At 41.5% G+C, this 21,181-nt stretch overlaps 3 protein-coding genes across 6 annotated transcripts in view; 2 read left to right on the top strand and 1 right to left on the bottom strand.

Annotated features, from left to right (window-relative positions):
• The window catches only part of cacna2d2a (calcium channel, voltage-dependent, alpha 2/delta subunit 2a), a 146,110-nt gene extending 141,979 nt beyond the window's left edge, over positions 1-4,131 (top strand). For all 4 annotated transcript variants that reach the window (XM_047584226.1, XM_047584224.1, XM_047584222.1 and 1 more), the window contains one exon: positions 138-4,131. In XM_047584226.1, coding sequence (XP_047440182.1) covers positions 138-260 — 123 coding nt within the window. In that variant the 3' untranslated portion in view covers positions 261-4,131. The remainder of the gene's footprint in view (positions 1-137) is intronic.
• abhd14b (abhydrolase domain containing 14B) lies at positions 4,070-8,651 on the bottom strand. The gene is made up of 4 exons (XM_047584228.1): positions 8,496-8,651; positions 7,109-7,323; positions 6,193-6,434; positions 4,070-5,050 (listed from the first exon to the last, which is right to left on the bottom strand). The coding sequence occupies exons 2-4, from the start codon at positions 7,320-7,322 to the stop codon at positions 4,871-4,873; spliced, it is 636 nt and encodes a 211-aa protein (XP_047440184.1). The 5' UTR covers position 7,323; positions 8,496-8,651; the 3' UTR covers positions 4,070-4,870.
• A 295-nt stretch (positions 8,652-8,946) lies between these two features.
• Positions 8,947-21,071, top strand: mst1 (macrophage stimulating 1). Its single transcript, XM_047584227.1, has 18 exons — positions 8,947-9,182; positions 9,573-9,717; positions 10,899-11,014; positions 11,118-11,232; positions 11,758-11,894; positions 12,504-12,624; positions 12,804-12,922; positions 14,690-14,864; positions 15,291-15,421; positions 16,042-16,144; positions 16,553-16,689; positions 16,828-16,860; positions 16,945-17,059; positions 17,137-17,214; positions 17,885-18,031; positions 18,110-18,216; positions 18,519-18,658; positions 19,460-21,071. Exons 1-18 carry the CDS (start codon positions 9,140-9,142, stop codon positions 19,619-19,621), a joined length of 2,124 nt encoding a protein of 707 aa, XP_047440183.1. The 5' UTR covers positions 8,947-9,139; the 3' UTR covers positions 19,622-21,071.
• The last annotated feature ends 110 nt before the right edge of the window (positions 21,072-21,181 follow it).

Raw genomic sequence — 21,181 nt, 5'->3', positions numbered from 1 at the left:
TGTAATTTAATATTATGTATTTTAAATATATAATCCAGCCAACTTCATAGAAATGAACCGGAGGGCTAATTAACAGTTTTTGATTGACATGCGGCATTTTAAAAGGTAACAAATGTCTATGTTTCTTTCTTCTGCAGGAGAACACGTCAGACTGCGGGCGAGGTCACTCCTTCCGTCCGTCCATTTACACTTTACTGCTGATTCAGCTCCTTCTGCTTTTTCCCGTCATCAGTCCTCACGCTCACTCTTTACTACTTTAATTCCATTTTCCTGCACTTATCCTCCTTTTAGCCCTCCTGAGCCTTCGGCCCCACCCTAAAGCCCCCTCCCCTTCTCCCCCCTACTACCGTGCCCCTCAGCCCCTCCCCTCCCCCCGGTATAGTCATAGGTAATAATGGGACTTCACATCACAGCAAGTTGGAAGCCCTGAGTGCCGCGCTACCCAGCTCGCTTCAGTCTGTGTCGCTTAGTGACAACTGTGGGACGTGTATGTCCTCAGCAAGTTAGCCTTCATCTGCAGGAAGAGCGGGTGGTGTCACGCCACCTGGATCATCAGAGGCAACGTCAGAAAAGAGAGAACAAGCCTCCCATGACCTCCTCACCATCTCCGCCGTCCTGACAAAGGAGGGGGGGAGAAGGACGGCTCATCACAGACCTCCCACTGCATATAGACTAGAGAAAGGTCGTCTGTCGGCCTTCGCCTCTGTCTGTCAGACAGACTTCTCCTCCTTCTCCGCGCGTCCATCTCCGAGTCTCACCACTCTTGTCATTCGCCTCTGGTGAGAGGCTGCGGACCATTCAGCCACTTATAACAACCGTAGAAGAAAATAACAGAAAAAACAAAAAATGAACTGTCAAGTATACAAAATGTCAAGTATAAACTGCTGAAGTGATGAGTATTTCCAGACTAACAGTATATTTAGGTTTTCATTTGAAAAGGAAGTTGTTAAGTGTTAACTTAAAAAGACATGAATTCATTTATCGCGCTATATCTACTTGCCAAAATGAGATATACTTTCATGTGGTCTTATTTTTGTAGCCAAAACACGAAGCGGATTTAGATTTAGGATAAACCGTGAGAGGAAGAGGAGACTTCCCGCAGCTGAATGCTGACTCATGTTGTGCAGATGAACGCTTTTAAAAGACGTCTACTGGAAATCATTGTTATTAATGACGGTAATCACATTTATTCAAGTATTTCTCCTCGCAGTTACTATTTAAGGTCAACCAAGGCTGTAAAATATGAATCAGTGTTCAGTCGCTGCGGGAATATTGTTGATGTCGTGTTGTACTCTTCTTAATGATCAGTTCAGGCCTTGGGTTTAGACTGATGTTTAAAAAAAAAAAAAAGAAAAGAATCCCTGTGCACTCTGATGAGAAAACTCACCTGTGCCAATCCTCATGAGGCTTCTCCATCGACCTCTACTACTGCTCCTAGTCACGATTTGTAAATGTGCTGTACTTCTGTCACACAGCATACACACCAAGATCTCTGCCTCATGGTAGTTCCAGGTGGGTTTTTTTTTTTTTTTTTTTTCATTTTTACGGGTGGCTAATCGTTGTTTTTTTTTCCTCTCTCTCTCTTCTTTTATTGGGGCTTGCATTACCTTTGACTGATGCTGTTCAAACTCCAAATAACCATTCGCTGCTGGGGGATAGGGGCTTATCAAACATTTCAAACAAAAGTGCAGAAGAGGCCACTAAATATGGTGATCACGTGCAGCAGTAGTCTGGTTGTAATCCATCACAGTTCGTCCTTTGATCATTGCCATGTGTGAAAAGTCATTTTAGACTCCCATGTTTAGGAGCCGCTCTGTTTTCATAGTGCCTTGATGCACTTTGTTTTGGAACGCACCGGCCGTGTAAGAGTAGAGCTACCGTATAGTACCTTTATAACGCAGCCATCTTTGAGGCTTTGGGCACCGAGTCTGTTGGCTATAGAAAAATAGCTTTACACCGAGCCATCACACTGACCGGCTCAGCTTAATGTATAAACCCTCTCGGCCGTCGTTGCTGTACTCCTCCAGAGCCACCCGACTGTCACCGTATGGAGTTACTATACCGTTCCTTTACAAAGCCATGCATAGAGCTACGATACACTATCAGCATACAGCGACTAACTGGCCATAGAGCGTCTTTAGGGCCACCTGACTGCAACAGCTCTGCCTGAACTCGTGCGTGTTTTGTGTGTGGATGTATGTGCGTTTTAGTTCACGCCCTCAAAGGGAATGTCTTTTAAACGGGAGTGTGTGGGGGACTGCAGCCGTGCTCGCGTCGCTGTGTGTTCCCGTTCACGTGTTGTTACGGACAGAATCCAGTGTTGCTGAGGAGAAAAAAAAAAGAAAAAAATTTCACTGCAACAAAAAGATCGTTAACTATCAGTCTGCTGCTGAAATACGGGAGCAGAGGAAAGAATGTGTAGTTATCATCAGTGTTTTTGTGTTTCAATGCAACATAGTTAACAAAGCCTCTCTAAATGCCTTAGTGTTACACAATGCGGAGCTCTGATACCCCCCCATGTACCCTCTACCCCACGCACACACGCAAATAGACCCCACAATATTCACTCCCCTGGGTTTTCTTGGTGTTATGCAGTAAGTATAGTGAGCTCTACTTTTGTATTCTTACGTCTTGGAATGATTAGTTATTGATCGATGCCTGTTTGATTAATTGCTTGAAGGCGGGTGGGAGTTTTTAAATTTGGTGTCCACGCCCACCCAGAAACTCACTGTATTGCTCAGGTGGGATGATTCACACCACAATTTGAACCTTATCTACACTCTGTACAGTCGTTGGTACTCTTTGATGTGACAAATCATGCTGGCACAGTAACTGCAGCTCAGCTCAAAGCAAATCTGAGAAAAACAAACAAACAAAAAAAAAGACTGTTAAAGAATTTCCGATTGGGATCCTGTCGGCGCCGGGGGTGGGGTGGGGTGGGGGGCCGCCCGCCCGCCCGCATCCTCCGACGCTGGATGCAGAGTTACTTTTCTGGCATTAGTTTGTCTCTGTCCTGTGCCATTAATTCTGTCTGTATTTCCCTATTTCCACTGTCTGTAAATGAACGTGCCTGTGGAAATGTACCCCCTGCAACTTCCTCTCGTTTCCTGGCTCCGTACGCATACAGTCTCACACGCAAGATGTAGGCCTACACTTTGTGCACCTGCACCGAGACATTATGCACAACCCGCACACACACACCTACGAGCAAACATGCGATGACACTTATTCATGCCCAGCTGGGAGATGTCAGACGCCGGGCAGAAGTGAGCCGAGGACGCCACTGCCCTGGTGTTTTTAGTGAGCGGCGGGATGTCTAGAGGAAAGCTCAGGGAGTGGGTCTCCACAGAGCAGCACGGACCTGTCCAACAGAAGGTCACGGAGGAACTGATGTAGTGACGTCTGCGTGTGCGTCCCGGCGGAAGATGTCTTCTCTAGGGACGCACGCGTCTGATTTCTGTGGTTTGACAAAGTTATACTTTTGCCAAAAAACAACAACAAAAAAAAAAGGAGTAAATAGAGAATTGGCCCAGCTTGGGAATGAGAGGGGGCGTCAAGTAGAGGATGGTTTTGGTGAAGCGCCCTCCCGGCCCTCGCTGCATCTGTGTTGGTGCGTCTCTGTGGGAAAGACACGTGTGTATGTGATTCTGTAGTCTTTAGTCTGGTGCTATGTGACCATGTTTGACAAGTGTGTGCAAAAAAAAAAAAAAAATAACAGCAACATTTAGAGAAAAAAAGAGTAAAATCAATCAAATTTTAAGTGAAGTTTAAAAAAAATAATATATATATATATATATATAGGAATACGGCACTGTTGATAAGTTTGAGATCTGACGTCAAAATGTTTTTAATTTTTTTTATTTGAATTCTTTTCTGTTTGCGTTCTTGTACGTGTGTGAGTGTGAATGTTTGTGTGCGTGAAAGAGTTAGCTCCTTCTTTTCTGGGCACTGGTCCACGTCGCTCCATTCTTTTGTACAGATGAAGCTAAAAAAAAAAGAAAAAAAAACACAAAAGAAAAAAGAAGAGGGCAAAATTTGTAAAATATTGTGTCTGTGACTCCTTGTAAAATATTTTCAAATTGTTTATTACAGAGAATCAGTTATTAAATAATGTTCATATTTTTCACTTCATTTCATGGCGTGGTGTTTTGGTTTTTCGGTTGGGCTCACGTGACATTCGTTTTTTTTTCTCTGTATCAGCTGAAACGCCCCGTAATGAAATCTTAATGGCTACACCAGACTGCTTATGACACAAACGCAGCAGGTAGTGTACATCACTATTTAACACACTTTATCTTGGTATAAAAAAAAAAAAAAAGGTGTAAACCAGCAGGCCACAAATCATTTTCAGTGAGAAATGACACAAGCTACAAACTGACTGCCAACACTTGTAACGGCGCGACAGACGTGACACGCTACTAGTCGACAGTGAGCCGGCTTCATGTTTATTTCACCAGTTCATAACAACTTCAATGAGTGCTTGAGGAACGCTTCCACGTAGTTTTGGCAATGCTTGGTCACCTTGTAACTGTTGTCATTTGCAGTGTAAACACGGCACTGCATCCAGTTTCCAGCTCAGCTTTAAACGCGTTTGTGGATTTGCTCTACTATATATTATATATCTACGTTATTATATTATATCTACTATATATTGTTATATCTACTGGCTGTAACTTCAAAAGCCCACAGGAAAAAAGGCATCAGTCGTCTCTTCAAGGAAGCAAATTCCCAAAAATGTTAAATCATGAACAAACCTGCTGCCATTAGAAAAGATTTGAATAATGTGATTGTGTGGCTCCTATGAGTCGATCATGTGTGGTTGAGAACACCCTACCCCCCCCTACACACACACACACACAAATACAGAGCTTCACAGCGTATCCAGGAAGTCTGTGAGAGCCTTGTGCCAGGTGTCCGGGTCGTCCAGGTAACAGGGGTGACCCGCTCCCTTCATCACCACCACGCTGTGAGCGGGCAGGTTGCTGAGGTTACGCAGGGACGCCTCTCCCATCTGAGTGTCCTGGTCACCGTACACGATCAGCGCCGGGACCTGAGAATGAGAGAAAATGAGACGGTTTATAACTTCCACAGTCATTGCATCTCATTTTAAGATTCAAACCCGGAGCTAAAGGGATTATGCAGATGACCTACTTTTTACCTCAAGTTGAAAAAAAATCAATCTAGATAAGAGACTAGTATTTATATTCGGTAGATGTGGTTGATTTGCGTGTTTATATCTCGGTGAGAATGGAGCAAAAGTACAAGTAAAGGAAGCAGAGGTTGAGACACGTTGGCTTTCAAGGTTTTCAGGTTTCACAAATGGGGACCGTTTACGCCGTCCTGACTCTGTGATTGAGGCCGTCTATGTGGAGGGGGCCTGTCAAGCCTTCTTCTTTTTATTCTTGGCAGCTTTCTTTTTCGTCACTTTCCGTGTGAACAGACGCGCAACGCCACAACTGCCTGCCAGAAACGATGGTCTGATACTCCTGGTCTTAAAAGATAACAGCATCTACCGCGCTGCGACAGCTGGCTTCTCACCTCACTTCAAAGTGTGCAACATTTGTAGGCCTTACACTTCTGGATTCAAAGTCGAGCCATGCAGCCAGGAGTTCTCGTCAAAGATAACCACATCCTTAGTCCCTCAGCCGAATGCTACACCTAGAGTAACGGTTTACATCGAGCAACATATCTGGGTTTGACGTGACAGTTATTTAAATTTACAGCGTAGGCTTCACTTTGGCCTCGTCAGGGTTATTTTTCTTTCGGAGAGCTATTCTCATTTTCACAACCAGCAGCACTACGTTTGAAAGTAAAAGCACTTATCACGCAGGAAAGCTCCATTTAAAAAATACACAGTATTAGCTGCAGCTACACTTATGTCTAATGGTCGTGGTCGTCGTTCTCCACCAATGAGTGGATTCATCTAAAACGGCAAAGCCTAACCATAATAATATGATTTTTTTAATGCAAAATACTCATTCACAATCAAGTAAAATATTTCCCACTGACATGGTGGAGAAAGCGTGTGGACAAGAAATAAATGGAGAAACCTTCTTGGACAAGATACCTAATCCAGCTTCTCCATGCCACTCACGGCCGCTCGTCCTTTAAAGAGGAAGTGAGGACTGTCAAAAGAGAGAGTTCTTCAGTAAAGGAGGCTACAAAGGAACACTGGCTGAGCCAGGACCGTACCTTCACACTCCCGTACTGCTCCGCTGTGAATTTTTCCGTGCAGATGGGAGCTACGGGGACGTAGGCTTTTATCAGAGCCTGGTGCTGGAGGAGGAAGGGGAGGGAATACATCCCGCTGAGGGACGGGCTGATCACCACCACCGGACTCAGACTCAGCTGCTCGCACACCTCCTTGAGGAAACCTGCAGGAGCCAGTTCCCCCAGCGCTGCCGGGCCTTGGGCTGACGCGGACCGACCAAGTCCTGAGGAGAGATGAACAGAGAGGAGGCTGAAGACAGAAGAAGAAGAAGAAGAAGAAGAAGAGGACTGCAGGGCCTGAAACCTGAAACCATGCTGCTATGTTTTCTGACTCCATTAACAGTCGGTTCGGTGGTTAGCAAACTGAAAGCACGGACACGATGCAAAGATACTGCATGTCCTAAAAACAAATAGAGCAGTTTGCCATCGGAAAAGACTTTTTCAGAAAGTTTTAACGCGGTCACATTGAAACTTACTATGATCGTAATATTTATGATAAATCAATGTAGACTTTAGGTTCTCTAAAGTGACAAAGTATTTATGTCTGTACAAAAATCTAAAGGTTAAGTCAGTGTTAAACCGTTAAAGACAAAGAATAAGCAACCACAGGCTAAAAAAGGCAGAGGCTGTCACTGTCTACATTTTGCCTTAAGGTGAACCACAAAGTAACGACTGTGTAAACGTACAGAGGGCTGAGGCCCGGATCAGTAAGGTCACAGTGACAATATAAGCAGAATTTCTTTGAAAGCATTCTTCCTGTGACAGTTTGTGGTAATTTATCGAAACACTTGGAAATGTTGAAATCACCAAAGAGGCTTTTTGGAGCCCTGAACATCTGGGTCCTGGACTGTTTCCTACTCTGCCTCGTTGCGGTGAAGAGGGCTGAGTTTGTTCACACCTGGCAGGTCGATGGCGACGGCGCGGCAGCCCGCTGTGGCCAGGGTCTCCAGAGTGCCGATGTTGAGCCAGTTTTCTGACGTGAAGCGGATCCCGTGCAGAAGTAAAACCGACATCTTTGCGTCTCCTGTGGCAGGTTCACTTTGTCTGTAGAACAGTGGAGCTTTGCAGCTTTCCACCTGCACGCTGCCCTCAGTCATCTTCACAGCCGACATCCTGAACAGGAATGAACAGAGAGAAAGACACGGTTCTTCTTAGCCAAAGGAGTCTGTTCTGTGTCAACAACATAACAGAGCTAAGACAACACTTTCTGTTTTATTCCGTTTGCCCATAGGCAGGGATGGTTTGGACAGAGTTTGTATATTTAAGGAAACCTAAACCTTTTCATCTGGGAAGAGACGGTGGAGGTGCACATGAATTTATGCAATACCTTAAAAATGTAAATAAATTCAACAATACTATCATTACATTTACTACTGATTAGAGATACTGGAAACTGAAGTCATGTCAAATAAATATAAGAAATAAAATTTATTATTTTGTGGCTTCAGCCTAAATGATTCTCTTTTTTGGGGGTAAATTAAATAACTCTAGATTTTGGACAAACTATTATTATTGTTATTACAGGAAACTTTACCTACAAAGCAGCGATATTGTTCAGTAATAAGGACATAAAGCCCTGTAATGTCACGTAATTAAAGGATCACACATGGAATCATTCAAATGAAAGAAAGAATCCAATAATATTCAAATAAAATAACACTGACGCCTCCAGTTTTATTATTATTTTATTTTTTAATTATTTTTTTATTGTTATCGATGCACTAACATCTTCCAGCTGTTATAGTCGTTGAATAGACTACTATGGATTTTTTATACACTTATTAGAAGTTTTGTGCGCTTCGAATTCTAATGTTGAAACATAAAAAAACTACTATAAGTCATTAAAATTTTCAAATATGGCATTGTGTTATAAGATTATACATGTATTACAGTGTGTTATAAATGTTTAAACGTGTTAAATATATGGAAACACTTAATAATAACAACAATAAAAAGTAATAACAATACATTTACTTGACTTTTGTCAGCTGTGGTGGAGTAGAAACATTCACTAAAAGAACATAAACTGGAATGAATAAAATCTACTTTTACATCTTAAACCACGTATTAATCTGAATATCACGCCTCTCTGCAGATATTAGGTTGTGAAGTAGACTGAAGTAAACCCTGTACACAAAATAAGAGTCTGTGTACAGCTGTCAGGCTGAACACGGATCGAAGTCCACATTAGATCATTTTATTTGGAGTATCGAGCTCCAGTCTCCTTCCTCTCCCTCCCTCCCTTCAACAGAAACACAGTGAGAAAGTAATTCGCCTCTTCTTACCTTCCCGCCTCCACTGATGACCAAACCACTAAAAATAAAGCAGGACAACTAAGTTTTGAACCAGCTGCAGTTTCACTTTATATCCCGGAAAACAAGAGAAGGAAAAAAAAACTCTGGAAATTCTTCTACTGACGTCTAGCGTTAGTTTGGAGAACTGCTTTTATTTTGAAATTGTAACGTGACGAGTTTTTTTCCCTTCTTCTTCTCCTTCGTCTTCTTCTTCTTTTTCTGCAGGGATATTTGGTTGAGTCGTGACACAAGCTGCTTTCGGGCCAGATATATTTGAATAACGAAAAAAAAAAGAAAAAAAAGCGAATGTGCATTAAGAGGGACCCGTGTGCCACTCTCCATTAATGATTAATTCATGTATTGATTGGCTGTGTTTTGGGGATTAGGACCAATGTTTGAGCAAGTACTCAGTGTTCGCGTGTGGGTGGTTGTGTTTCAGTCAGGATTTTTATTCCTTCTCTGTTTTCTGCGTGGATTCCCTGTAATTTACTAATCTGGGAGTTTTTTTTTTATTTTTTCTCCCTGGTAGGAGTTTGTTGTTTGATGTTTATCGCCCAATTTAGCCTGAGGAACAAGACTCACAGCACAGAATCCACATCAATTCCGAAAAATCTTATCTTCCACTGCTACAGACAATGAAACTGTTTCTGTGCTGTTTTCTCCTGACTGTGGCTACTGGTAAGAAAGATTTATTTTAAGTAACTTATTTAATTTTCTGAGCTGTTTAAATTGTTGTTTGAGCGTATTTATACTAGTTTAAGAGGCCTGTTTATGGAGAAACTCTTATTAAACTTATTAGTAGGATGCATATTAATGCATTTTAGTCCAATATGAATGTGTGCTGGTAGTAGTGATGGCAGTAGCAGTGTGTTTCAGTAATCAAGTGTGTGATTGCATTGCTGGTCTGTCACAAACCTGCAGGACAGTTCCAAAGGTTATATGTGTGCAAGCTCATGCCCAAATGTCCCAGTTGGTACCACTGAGCACATGCACACACATGTGTATCGAAGATATATATATATATATATATATACAATCAGTTTCAGTTGTTCTGTTGTGCGTGAACAGGGTACCGCAGCCCTCTGAATGACTTCCAGCGCTCTGAGGGCAGAGAGCTCGTTCCTACCTCCTGGAACTCGGCCCGGGTGCTGATGTTACCAGGCCTGAACCTGGAGGACTGTGCCACCCGCTGCTCACAGTCGCTGGACTGCAGGTATCTGACTTAAAACGCGCTCATGCGGCTGACTTTGAACATCTCGAGGCGTCTTTTTCTGACAAATCCATACTTAGAATAGGATTGACTGCAGAAATAAAAGGAGTCCGTGGGTGTCCAGGTTGTGAGGACGCATTGAACCCAGTAATCTTTTAAGCTACAGAGCATCATCAGGGTCAGAAATGACTTTGGGGTTGATCTGCAAACTCGATAGATAGACTCGATAGAACAGTGAAATGAGAAGCCTTTACACTCACTTGTCAGTTCATTAGGAAAATAAATATATTCTAATGTAACGGTCCTGCGCTATAATCTCGGTTTCGTGCCTGTTATGATGTGAGGATTGAACTGTTTGATCATTTTAGAGGATGTAGTTGGTGGTGCTGCTTAACTGAATTAAATTAAACTCAAAAGTCTTTCTGTTATGTAGAATAGCTCAGTGATTAAAATGGGGTGTCAAAATAATAGAAACATGTGTCGGTACAACATAATACACTTCAACAGTACAACAAACCACAGCCTCTATAATAAAAACACAGATGAATCAAAGGCTGCCTCGGTTATTTTAAACAAATGCTGATTTAGTGCAGGGCTGTTATATTAGGATATATTAGTGTAGCTAATTTGCTGGCAAGTGAGTGAATAGTATCAACAGACAAGTTATAGCTTTTCATTTTACACTTGTGCACCATGTTTGATCAGTAAGTGTATATTATGTTTTAATAATAATAAAAAATTAAAATGGACAAACTGGATATGTTCCTTTATTTCACTAAACATGAATTAAACACTCATACATTAAATAATCAGTAGTGTGCAAAATATGCATCAGTCTGAAACTGAAGTTAGTCCCCAGCAAATATAAAAAATAGCCACTCGTGTTTGCTCACCCACATTGTCTGTGTTTATTGACTCTTTATCAGTGCAGTGGAAGTGTAACTCCTCCTAACTTGCATTGAACCTGACAAATGGAAAAGCAGACAGGAGCACGGATGTGCGATCAGACGATGAGACTTCCAACTAACCAGTTTATGAAAAACTTCTTAAATGTTAAAGCATTTGTCCTTTTAAAGATATTAAAAACCTACTGATTGCTTTATTAACCTCATCAGAGCCACCAGTGATGACTTTAAAAGCATTTTCTCAGTGTACCTTCATGTGAAAATATTTCTCAACGGCAGAGCCTTCAACTACGTGACCCGTCCCGTTGTCACCTGTAAACATCTGCCCTGGGTGGGTGACGGCAGCAACGCAGAGGTGAAGAGAAACGTAAACTGTGACCTTTACGAGAAGAAGGGTGAGACTCGCCTGCTCACATCAGGTGAGAGATCAGTTTCATGCACTGCTGATGTCTGACCAGCTGTGTTTTGTTTTTTCGTTTTTTTTTTCGCTAAGTGCAGTCTATGTGAGGCAATGCATCGTGGGTAAAGGAGAAGACTACAGAGGGAAAGTCTTCACCACAAGAAGTGGACTCACCTGCCAGCAGTGGTGGTCCAAGTTTCCTCACGATCACAGGTGAATTACTTCCTCAGAGGATGACTCATTTTTCTTTCATCTGTCTTTTAGTATGTCGAATATGAAATTATAAACATGAACATGAGGGTGAGCTAAAAAAAAAATATATATATATATATATGTATATATAGCACCGTGATACAGATGTGGACTAGAACAGGCTGGCTATGCCGCTCATCTGACTTTCATTTACTTAAAACCAGACTGAAATCTCTAAGTTTAAGTTGCAAGTTCTTAAAATTTCACCTTGTTTTGAGATGCACTGGACTCTCAAAGCTCCAAACAAACAGTCAGACGTATAAGCAGATAACACGCTTAGTAAGTGACCTAATCATGATCAATATTTGTGAGAGTCTTTACGTGGCCAGAGACACAGCTAACCTTGGCCTTCCACATAACCTTGGCACATGCTAATAGATGCGATGGCCAAGATAAATAAAAAGTAGAAGTCAGATGTGTGCAGTCGACTGGAGTTCAGCGCCAGCACGTTGTAAAATAACGTCCGTCACTCACTGTTCATTTCAGGTGGACTCCCACAGCCACCAACGGTCTGGAGTTGAACTACTGCAGGAATCCAGACGGGGATCGCATCGGCCCGTGGTGCTACACCACCGACCCCGAGCGGCGCTACGAGAGCTGCCACATTCCCCAGTGCAAAGACGGTACACCCCTTTCATTTGCTGTTTCCGTACGTCAGCACGCTTTAAGGACGGAAATTTAACAGGTTTAACAGGAACTGATCCATCTCTGTGTCCTGAACATGTTCCGTTATTGGCAAAATTGGTTCTTAATTAGAGAGAAATACACGGCATTTAGTCATTCATTAATTAGTTTTTAATGAAAAAGGGGGAAACGAGTTTTAATTGTCATACCTGGATACAGTTTATGTTGATTTCTAGATTAAATCCCTTGAGGAGCCACTACAAGCCGCTCCCTTTAAATGGAATACATTTAAATATTTTCTTGTTTTCCTGTAATTTTTAACTAAAAACTAATTTCACTTTTTTTTCCCCCCATCCGACCCGCCGCCTGCTGTGCTCCCACGATAAGATGGTTAATTTGTTAAAAGAAGGTTGTAATTAGCAATTAAAGCACAGCCTCCAGTTTCCCCGGTAATTAGCAAGTCGCCTAGTCTCGATTTCTTTCAAGGAAATTCGTTGGAAATTATAGGAGCTGTAAAATAAAGTGTTTATCTTTGTGTGAGGCGTTTTCTTCATCTACCCACTGCAATATCTGTCGTTTTGAGACGGTGTTTGTGGCTCTTCTTTTAGAGGTATGTATCACGTGTAACGGAGAGGACTACAGAGGCCAGGTTGACCACACTGTAAATGGCAGAGAGTGCCAGAGGTGGGACCAGCAGTATCCTCACCAGCACATCTACCAACCGGAAAAGTATGCATTCATTCTTCATCCAAGAGGCTTGAGTACTCAGACAAGTCCAAACCAAGATTTGGTTTAGTTTTTGTTTTAGATCTACCGTTACCTGTCTGACAGAGAACATTCACAGCCCTTTGTTTTGTTTCTCTCGACGGTAACATCAGCTCTTATGTTTTTTTTGTTTTTTTTTCCAGGTATCCTGATAAGAGTTTAGATGACAACTACTGCCGTAATCCGGATGCCTCTCCAGTGCCCTGGTGTTACACCACAGACCCTGAGGTGGAGAGGGAGAGCTGTGAGATCAGCAAATGCAGTAAGACCGTATAAGAAATAACAAATGGATTTATCGCTTTTAGTTCTTGACTAAAAATACTAAACATTCTCCACATTTATCAGCAAAAATCAAAAACCTAATATCTTTGGGTGAATGCACAAAACAAGACATCTAAAAAGACTAAGACTTTGATGATCCACGAGGGGAATTACTTTGTCGCCATAGCTTTGTTGCACATAAAAGGAAACACTCATAAAACCCCAAGAAAGATAAAATAATTATAATTATCTTGGATTGTAACAAGCGTTTTTAATTATTTCAACGGCGCTTATTGTCAACATCATTAATAAATTAACTGAGAAACTAATTGGCCGACAGATCACGAGCCCTTACTGTATTACGTCTTCCGCATAAATCGACTGGATTGCTTGTTTTTGTTTTTGTCCTTTTTTGCCTCCCTCTGGCAAAACAGAGGCAACGTGAGCCAGACTGAGCTGATTCCTGTCGTATTCGCGGACACAGTGGAATTAGAGAGTCCCATTAAAGCGCTCTAATTAAATCTAGAAAAATCACCTTTTTGGGATTTCTGCAAATTGCTTTCCAAAATGTTGGACATTTCAGACTTTCCCCTGGTGGGTCTGTTTGATTTCAGACTAAATGTGGCTGCAGTGTGCTGATGCTTGTCAATGATTTAATCCCCGTGTTGTCTCAATGGGGTCCAGGTTCATTAAAGGTTAATTGAAATGGGTTTTATTATTTATTTATTTATTTTTTTATGTTTAGGTTCGTTTATGGAGCTTGTTCTTGATTTGTTTTATTTTCTGCTAACATTCGCTTTAGTACACCTTTCATTTGGAGCAGTAAAGGCGTCAATACACTTATTTAACAATATCTAATACAACACCTCAAAGGAGGCATTTTTTTCAATACTTTATGCACTTATTTTTGTTCCCTGATTCAACCTCTGACATTTAATATTATATCATGCCAAGTTAGAACATAAGTAAATACAAAAAGGGCATCTGTGTTTTCTCTAAAGTTTCAACATGAGTTGCGCAAGATGACACTTGTAACATGGGCATTTCCCCAGAGATCACTGGGCCACAAAATAAAAAAATAAATCTGCTAAATAGTGCCATCTTGTGGCACTTCAGGTCACCGTGTTTATAAAACGCTCTGTGAATAATACATTTAACCTAACTTTATCTGCATATCAACACATAAATCTATAGCAAATCAACCTAATGTAACATAAATGTTCATTCCCTTTTGATGAATCTGCATCAAATATTAAAATACAAAGGATATAATTTGAATTAATAAGCGCCTTTGAGAGTTAAAACAAACAAACATGGTTCATTCGGAGTAATACTGTCTGTGTGATACAGCTTTTATACCTTGATATTGTTAAAAAATTAAAACAACATCTTCTCAGTCTCTTTCAGGGAAAAACTCAATAAGCTTTTAATTAAAAATAATAAAATAAAATGTTTCAGAGTTTACCTACTGAATCAGGTAAAATGTCCATATCACACTCACGTAGGTGGCACATTGCTTCAAAACTAGTCGTAAAGTTTTGAGCTGAGATTTCAGGTGTGTTCAAAGAAAGACACTTACATGTTCGTGGAAACAGCTTTCTAATTTCAAAATCATGTGTGTGGAGGGGGGCTTTTAGTGTCACAGAACTGAACATAACTGAGTTTCATTTTCATTATAAGAGACAAAAAAATCCACTCTCTCTCTTATGTTGCCCGTGAGAACTTCCTTGCTTTGTACTCCAATTTGTTCCCTTTTCACCGTGTCCAGCCGAGGTCCCTGTGGAGAAGCGTTTGCGCTCCAGCTTCACCACCAACTGTTTCCGTGGCCGTGGGGAGGACTACCGCGGCAGAGTCAACGAGACCACGTCAGGTATCCCCTGCCAGCGCTGGGACGCCCAGTACCCTCACGAGCACCCCTTCTACCCAAACACATACGAGTGCAAGTGAGTCTAGTGGAGGTGAAGGAGCGTCTCTCGCGGCTTTGTTGGTTTGAAAGAGCTCTGTTTGCTCCGCGCATGAATATTAATGTCGGAGTGTCACTGCGGGGCAAATCTCTTGCGATCATATTTCTCTGCCGACAGTTGACAGAAGATGATAGATGGTCAGTAAACTCCACATTAAAAAGCGGGTCACTCTCCGGCTGCCAACATGGTTGTGAAATGAATATTAAACTTCTTTGTGACGCTGTGATCATTCATCAAGCCGACATCGATTTCAAGCATTTCATTCATTCATTTTCAGAAGAACAAGAAGTGTGTTACTTCTGTAGTATTTCTACATCTGTTGAACTAAACACACAGTCATTTTTCGGCCGTCTGATGCAGCGGGGATGATTTAGTGGACGTTATTGTTGTTGCTTCTCATTTTAGGGGCTTGGAGGAGAACTACTGCCGTAACCCGGACGGCTCGGAGGCTCCGTGGTGTTTCACGTCTGTGCCAGAGATGAGGACGGCTCTGTGCTTGCAGATCAAACGCTGTGCAGACGACATAGAAGCTGAGGGTACGCCACCACTGGGTTCAGCCTTGAGCCAAAATATGAATTGACTGAATGGATCGCCTTTAAATAAAAAAAGATGAGCTTATAAGGGCGTTCCAGGCTGCCGTATCGACGTCATAAATGTTTCACAGCGCAAGCTACCAACTCGTCTGTGAACTTTAGATGAGGCACCAAATACTCAATGTGTACCATGTTCCATTTCTTTATTCATGTTATAGATCTGTATACTTCATTAATTCAACAGTGAAACCTGTAAACAAGACATTATCCCTCTCAAATGAAAAGTATAAATTAATACCACTAAAATTCACCTTTTATATTTTTGCTTTGACCAGTAGTAGCTCATGTTTTTTATGAATGATGAAGCATTTTTCTGCCATTCTTACTTGTTGTTAGGGGGGCAGAATGAGAATGTTGTTTGGATGCAATGTTTTATGTATGGACATTATCCTAGAATGAAATTAGTAGCATATGCAGTCCTGTATAAAACACAAATGCCCAGAAAAATTAGGAGACCTGAACTTAACATCCTTAATTGCTGTAAGGGCTCTTCCTGAGGAGAGAAAATATCTGTGGTGTTTTATCCTTTTTTTTTTTGCTACTTTCACCATCATGTTTCTCAGACTGCTACCAAGAAAACGGAAGAAACTACAGAGGCCTGGTCCGAAAAACTCGCAAGGGCATCACCTGCCAGAACTGGAACGTGAACACCCCCCACAGGACCAGGTACCACGATCATTGAAGATTTTCCATCCAAATAATTGTTTGATAAATGTTTTACTCAAAACAATCAATAGACAGACTACTAGACCTGTTAAAGAACAAAGGAAATATGAAATAAAGAGAACTATTATTCTCATTTGTAGCAAACAAACAAGTTATCCTGGTGTTTTATTATCACAGTTTGAGTATTACATCAATTACGGAGGTGAATACAAAAGTAGCACTATCAGGATTGGCATCAGCTGTAGTTTACGATGTAGTATGAAACTGGGACAAAGCATTTAAAGTAACTTGAGAGTCAAAGATCAGTTTAATTCACGAATAAATGGGACGAACACAAAGTGTTCACCATGCTTGTTTCTGACACCTCTGGGAGTCTGAGAGCTTTAAGAAGGCTGTGTGATCTTCCAGGATAAACCCAAGGACACATCCTGAGGCCAACCTGACTGAGAACTACTGTCGCAACCCAGACGGGGACCAGCACGGCCCCTGGTGCTACACCACAGACCCCAAAACTGAGTTTGACTACTGTGCCATCAAACAGTGCGGTACAGACCTTTCTGGCTTTCTGTCTCTATTTTAAGATGAAGTATTTTAACGGACTGTGTGCCCAGAGTTCATCCTGTTTTCTGACAGGGAATTTTAACAGAACGCCTGTTGTTGTTGTTGTTGTTGTTTTCAAACAGCTGGAGAGAAAGTGTCCATAACCGAACCAGTAGGTAGGTTAGCGAAAGAAAAGAGCACGTTTCGCAAGCCTCCGAGTAGGGTTTTTACAATAACTTGTCACCTTTTTGTGAACACAGAGAAGGTGGAGTTCAGCGAGTGCGGGAAGAGAGAGGACCGTCTCCCCAGGACAAGGTTACGCATAGTGAACGGGGTTCCCGGGAACTCGCCGTGGACAGTGAGCCTCAGAGACAGGTGAGCCTGACAGCTCATGAACGCACCAGAACGCACCGCCTTAACCTCTGCATAACCTCTGACCTCCTTGCGTGCAGGAAAGGAAACCACTTCTGTGGGGGATCTCTGGTTAACCCCAGATGGGTGATCAGCACCAAGCAGTGTTTCTCCTCCTGGTAATTAATTTCAAGGGCCTCTCATGTAGCTTTTAACAGCAATTAACTACTCAGCCTTTGAGAACAGTTGTGCAAAGTCTTCTCTGGCTGAGGGTAGCTCTTTTTCAGTTTTAACTTTAAGAAAAAAAGAGAGATAAATTTTATATATTTTTTTTATTTTGTAGGAGATGTTTTTTGCTCTTTTGCAGCCAGTTAGAAGAAATAAATTGTTCTACTCTAATTTCCTTTTTATCAAATATTAATGTAAACTTTTCCCCACAAATGCATCTATAACATCAAATTCTAACTTTTATTTTTGAGTTGTTTTTTTTTTTACAGAATACTCAAAAGAAATATATTGGGTTCGTTATTAAATTTTATAAACTTTAAACTTTTTACCTTTGGACACGGTTGCAGAGTCCCTATCTATCTATAGTGAATCAATGCACTTAAAAATCGTCTTCTGGTGTCGGTGACTTTTAATGGAAGAAAGTATAAGTGTTTTATGCAGCTCAACTTATGCTACAAAAAAAGTCAGGTTTTCTGTGCCGATTCAATTTTGATCATTTAAAAAATCCGTTGTGGTGGAAGTGTATTAGCAACACAATGTTCCTTAATGTCATAATGCTGAAACAGAGGCTGTCGTGCTCTGCCCATATCTCCCTGTTTATTTGTCCGCGTGTGTGCTCAGCTATGTGGACCTGCCCGGGTACTCCGCCAGGATGGGAACACTGTTTCGTGATCCCCAAGAAGGAGAGCCTGGCGTGCAAACCATCCCTCTCACCAAGATCGTCTGTGGGCCGTCTGAGTCTCAGCTGGTCATGCTACAACTGGAGTAGTGCGTACTGTCGAGCGTCGCCTCCGTGCAAATGCACTTGTCATTTCCATCTAACTCACTTCTTCTTTGTTTCTGTAGCCCTGCCCAGTTTAATGAGCGAGTCTCTCAGATCTGTCTCCCTCCTGAGCGCTACATCGTAGCTGAGGGGACGATGTGTGAAATCGCAGGATGGGGTGAGACGAGAGGCAAGTATTATCATTTGCAAATGATACCTTGACACTGGATTCACTACGCGGTGCGCGTTATGCAGCTACAAGTATGCATTTACCTGAATAATTCATAAGAGATAAGATTCCTCTGAGCCAGCATCTTGTTTCTGTCCTTGGAGTTGTGTTGCATCTAAATGAGAGTCTGTCAGACTGTAGAGCAACAGATGGCCTTTGCTATTTCCAGAATCATTCAACATCTGTCCACCTTCCTTTTCATTACTCCGTCTCTCTAAACACATTAGCTGCTAACTCATTCCTCCTTCTTGATGCGTTTCAAGGGACTGGGGATGAGACCGTCCTCAATGTGGCCCAGATACCCGTTCTTAGTAACAAGGAGTGCAACAAATACTTCAGAGGCAGAGTTCGTGAAAATGAGATGTGCACAAACTTTTTCCAGGGTGGAGTTGGCGCTTGTGAGGTATGTGTCCGCGCAAATTTATTTTTTTTGTGTGTGTGTGTGTTTATTAGAGTTTATTAGAGTACACCAACGATTCTGCAGTGTGCAATGGTGTTAATAGAATTGTTCCATGTTTTCAGAAATTTTCTTTGTTCCTGAGAATTAGAGAACAAGCTCAATACCAGTCTCTGAATGTGAAGCTGCACCTTGCGAGTGGTTAGTTTAGCTTAGCTTAGCAGAAAGGCTGGAAACAGCTTCTGACGACGTTCTTCGTTGAAGATTCACAAAATCTGAGTCTATGAAATTCTTTCAAGCGTTTTTCTCTTAATTTAAATAAAAGCTTTAATGTAAAAATCACAACGTGGGCTTTTACATGGCTTAATGTGCTCGTGGGCTTGGACTAAAAGCCACTCAAGCAGTTTGTACCAGCTTTTAACTGCTCTTTCAGCTAAGCTAAGCGAAGCTATCCAGCTGCTTTTTACTCAATGTACAGATGCTCCAATCTCACAGAAAGAAAGTGCAAAAAAGTATTTCCTCAAATGTCAAACCAATCCTTCAAGGACAAACAATAATTCCATAGTGTGTTGAGAGTTAATGCTTCACACACCGATGGTAAAGAAAATCTTTGCAAGGCGAAAATCACTTCAAGCAAAGAGCACACGGTTATTTATATGTGCCTATAAATCAAACACATTCACCATTTGGATAATGGAAGTGAACTGGACAAGATGTGACTGCAAGATGTTTCCAACCTCAGCAGTGACAGTCAGTCATAACAGAGACAAATAATGACTCCAGAGTGTTGTTCCTGTGTGTCTGCAGAGAGACTACGGCGGCCCTCTGGCGTGTCAGAACAGGGACTGCTGGGTACTCGAGGGTGTGATTATTCCCATGAGGCGCTGCGGACACCCGGGACAGCCCAACATCTTTATCCGCGTGTCGGTGTACGTGGACTGGATCAAGAAGGTCATGGAGATGGCGTAGAGACGGATACCACAAACTCAGAACTGATCAAGTCCATTTTCTTAAACCTGCAACGCCGCTCCTCTCAGACGCCCCTTTTACGTCAAAAACTATTAATTTTACACATCAGAATTCACAATTAGGCATTATTATTTTACCAGTTATTGTAGGGGGGTTTATTTGGGGAGAAAATGCAGGAACGAACTCAGTAATTCTTTCTGGTATATCTGCTTGAAATACATTTTATTTGCACACGCCGCGTATTTTGTGAAACCTTTTTATCTAAGCACACAAAGTCACAAATGAGATGCTGAAAAAACACCTGAAAAAACATTTACACCCCCCGACAAAAAAAAAACAAAAAACAAAACAAAAAGAAAAAGCAGAGAAGATTTTCCAGAAACAGTTTACGTTAAGTTCTCCTATTTTTTTTATGTACAGTAATTTATGCACAGTGATTATAATTTCCCCTATGAACACTCATTTTACATCCTTCTTGTCTGCTACCTTAATAAATGCTCATATCTGTCCTGTGTTTGTAAACTTTATGAATATAGCTAATTAAGAACACTTAAAGTAAAGGGTTGACAGTTTTTGTCATTAATTTTCCAATAAATGAGAAGGTTCAGAAAAAAAACAAAAAAAAAGATCAAATGAACTGTAGCCCCTCAGGTTCAGAGAAGACAAACTGGAGCTAATTAACTTCCAATGAGGGAGGTGGTGTATTCCTAACATCCCCTGGAAATGCACCCTGTGCCATTAAACCGCACGCCTCCCCTTGCTCTCGCCTGGCATTGAATGGAACTCCGAAATACCTTCTTTGCCCCCAGCCTCTAAAGAAATCCCTCCTCTGCCTGTCTTTTGATGCCTGCCCCCTCCTCTAAAGACATGCCTTTGTGCCTTATGCAGAACTGTATGCGCTGCACATTCTTTCTAGTTCTATAGGAGGATTTTTGTAACCCGGTCCTGATGAGCCCACGGAATTCAGCTTAAATAAACCTCAAGATCAGAGTCCGACCGAATCTCAGACACACCGCACGCTGCCGAAGGCCACTGAACTCTCTCAAACGGACACACATACACAATTTTTTCTCCCGTGCAAACCCTCCCCCCTCTTTTCTCTCTATCTTATCCCGCACTCTGTTGCTTTTCTCCTGTTGATTTTCACGCCAACATATTACTTTTGCCTCAAACAGTGGCAATATGTTTTTGTGTTTTTTTTTTAGTTTTTTTTTTTTTTGCAGGAATAGAAACTAATGAGACTGAAGTCGGTTGTTAGCTGAACATGGCCTGTCATTCTCATGCTACAGGTTAACAGTTAAGATTTCAGAGTCATAGTGTTCACTTTCATTTAGTAATATTTATAGTAGGTGACTAATCAGATTTGTATATGACTACAACTTCTTAGCCACTGTTCTCAAAAGCTTCTGGGAAACCTACAATTTTTAATAAATGCTGCCACAAAAAAATATGCAAATGTTTTCTTTGTTTTTCTGTTATGTGCATCTTATGATAATAACCTGACAAGATAAACATTTTGTTTCTTTGAATTTATCATTCGGTTATTGTTTCTTTTTTCTA

The sequence above is a fragment of the Mugil cephalus genome, chromosome 4, assembly GCF_022458985.1.
Source record: "Mugil cephalus isolate CIBA_MC_2020 chromosome 4, CIBA_Mcephalus_1.1, whole genome shotgun sequence".
In the NCBI taxonomy this organism is placed as follows: domain Eukaryota; kingdom Metazoa; phylum Chordata; class Actinopteri; order Mugiliformes; family Mugilidae; genus Mugil; species Mugil cephalus.
This window is presented reverse-complemented; position numbering and strand designations above follow the sequence as displayed.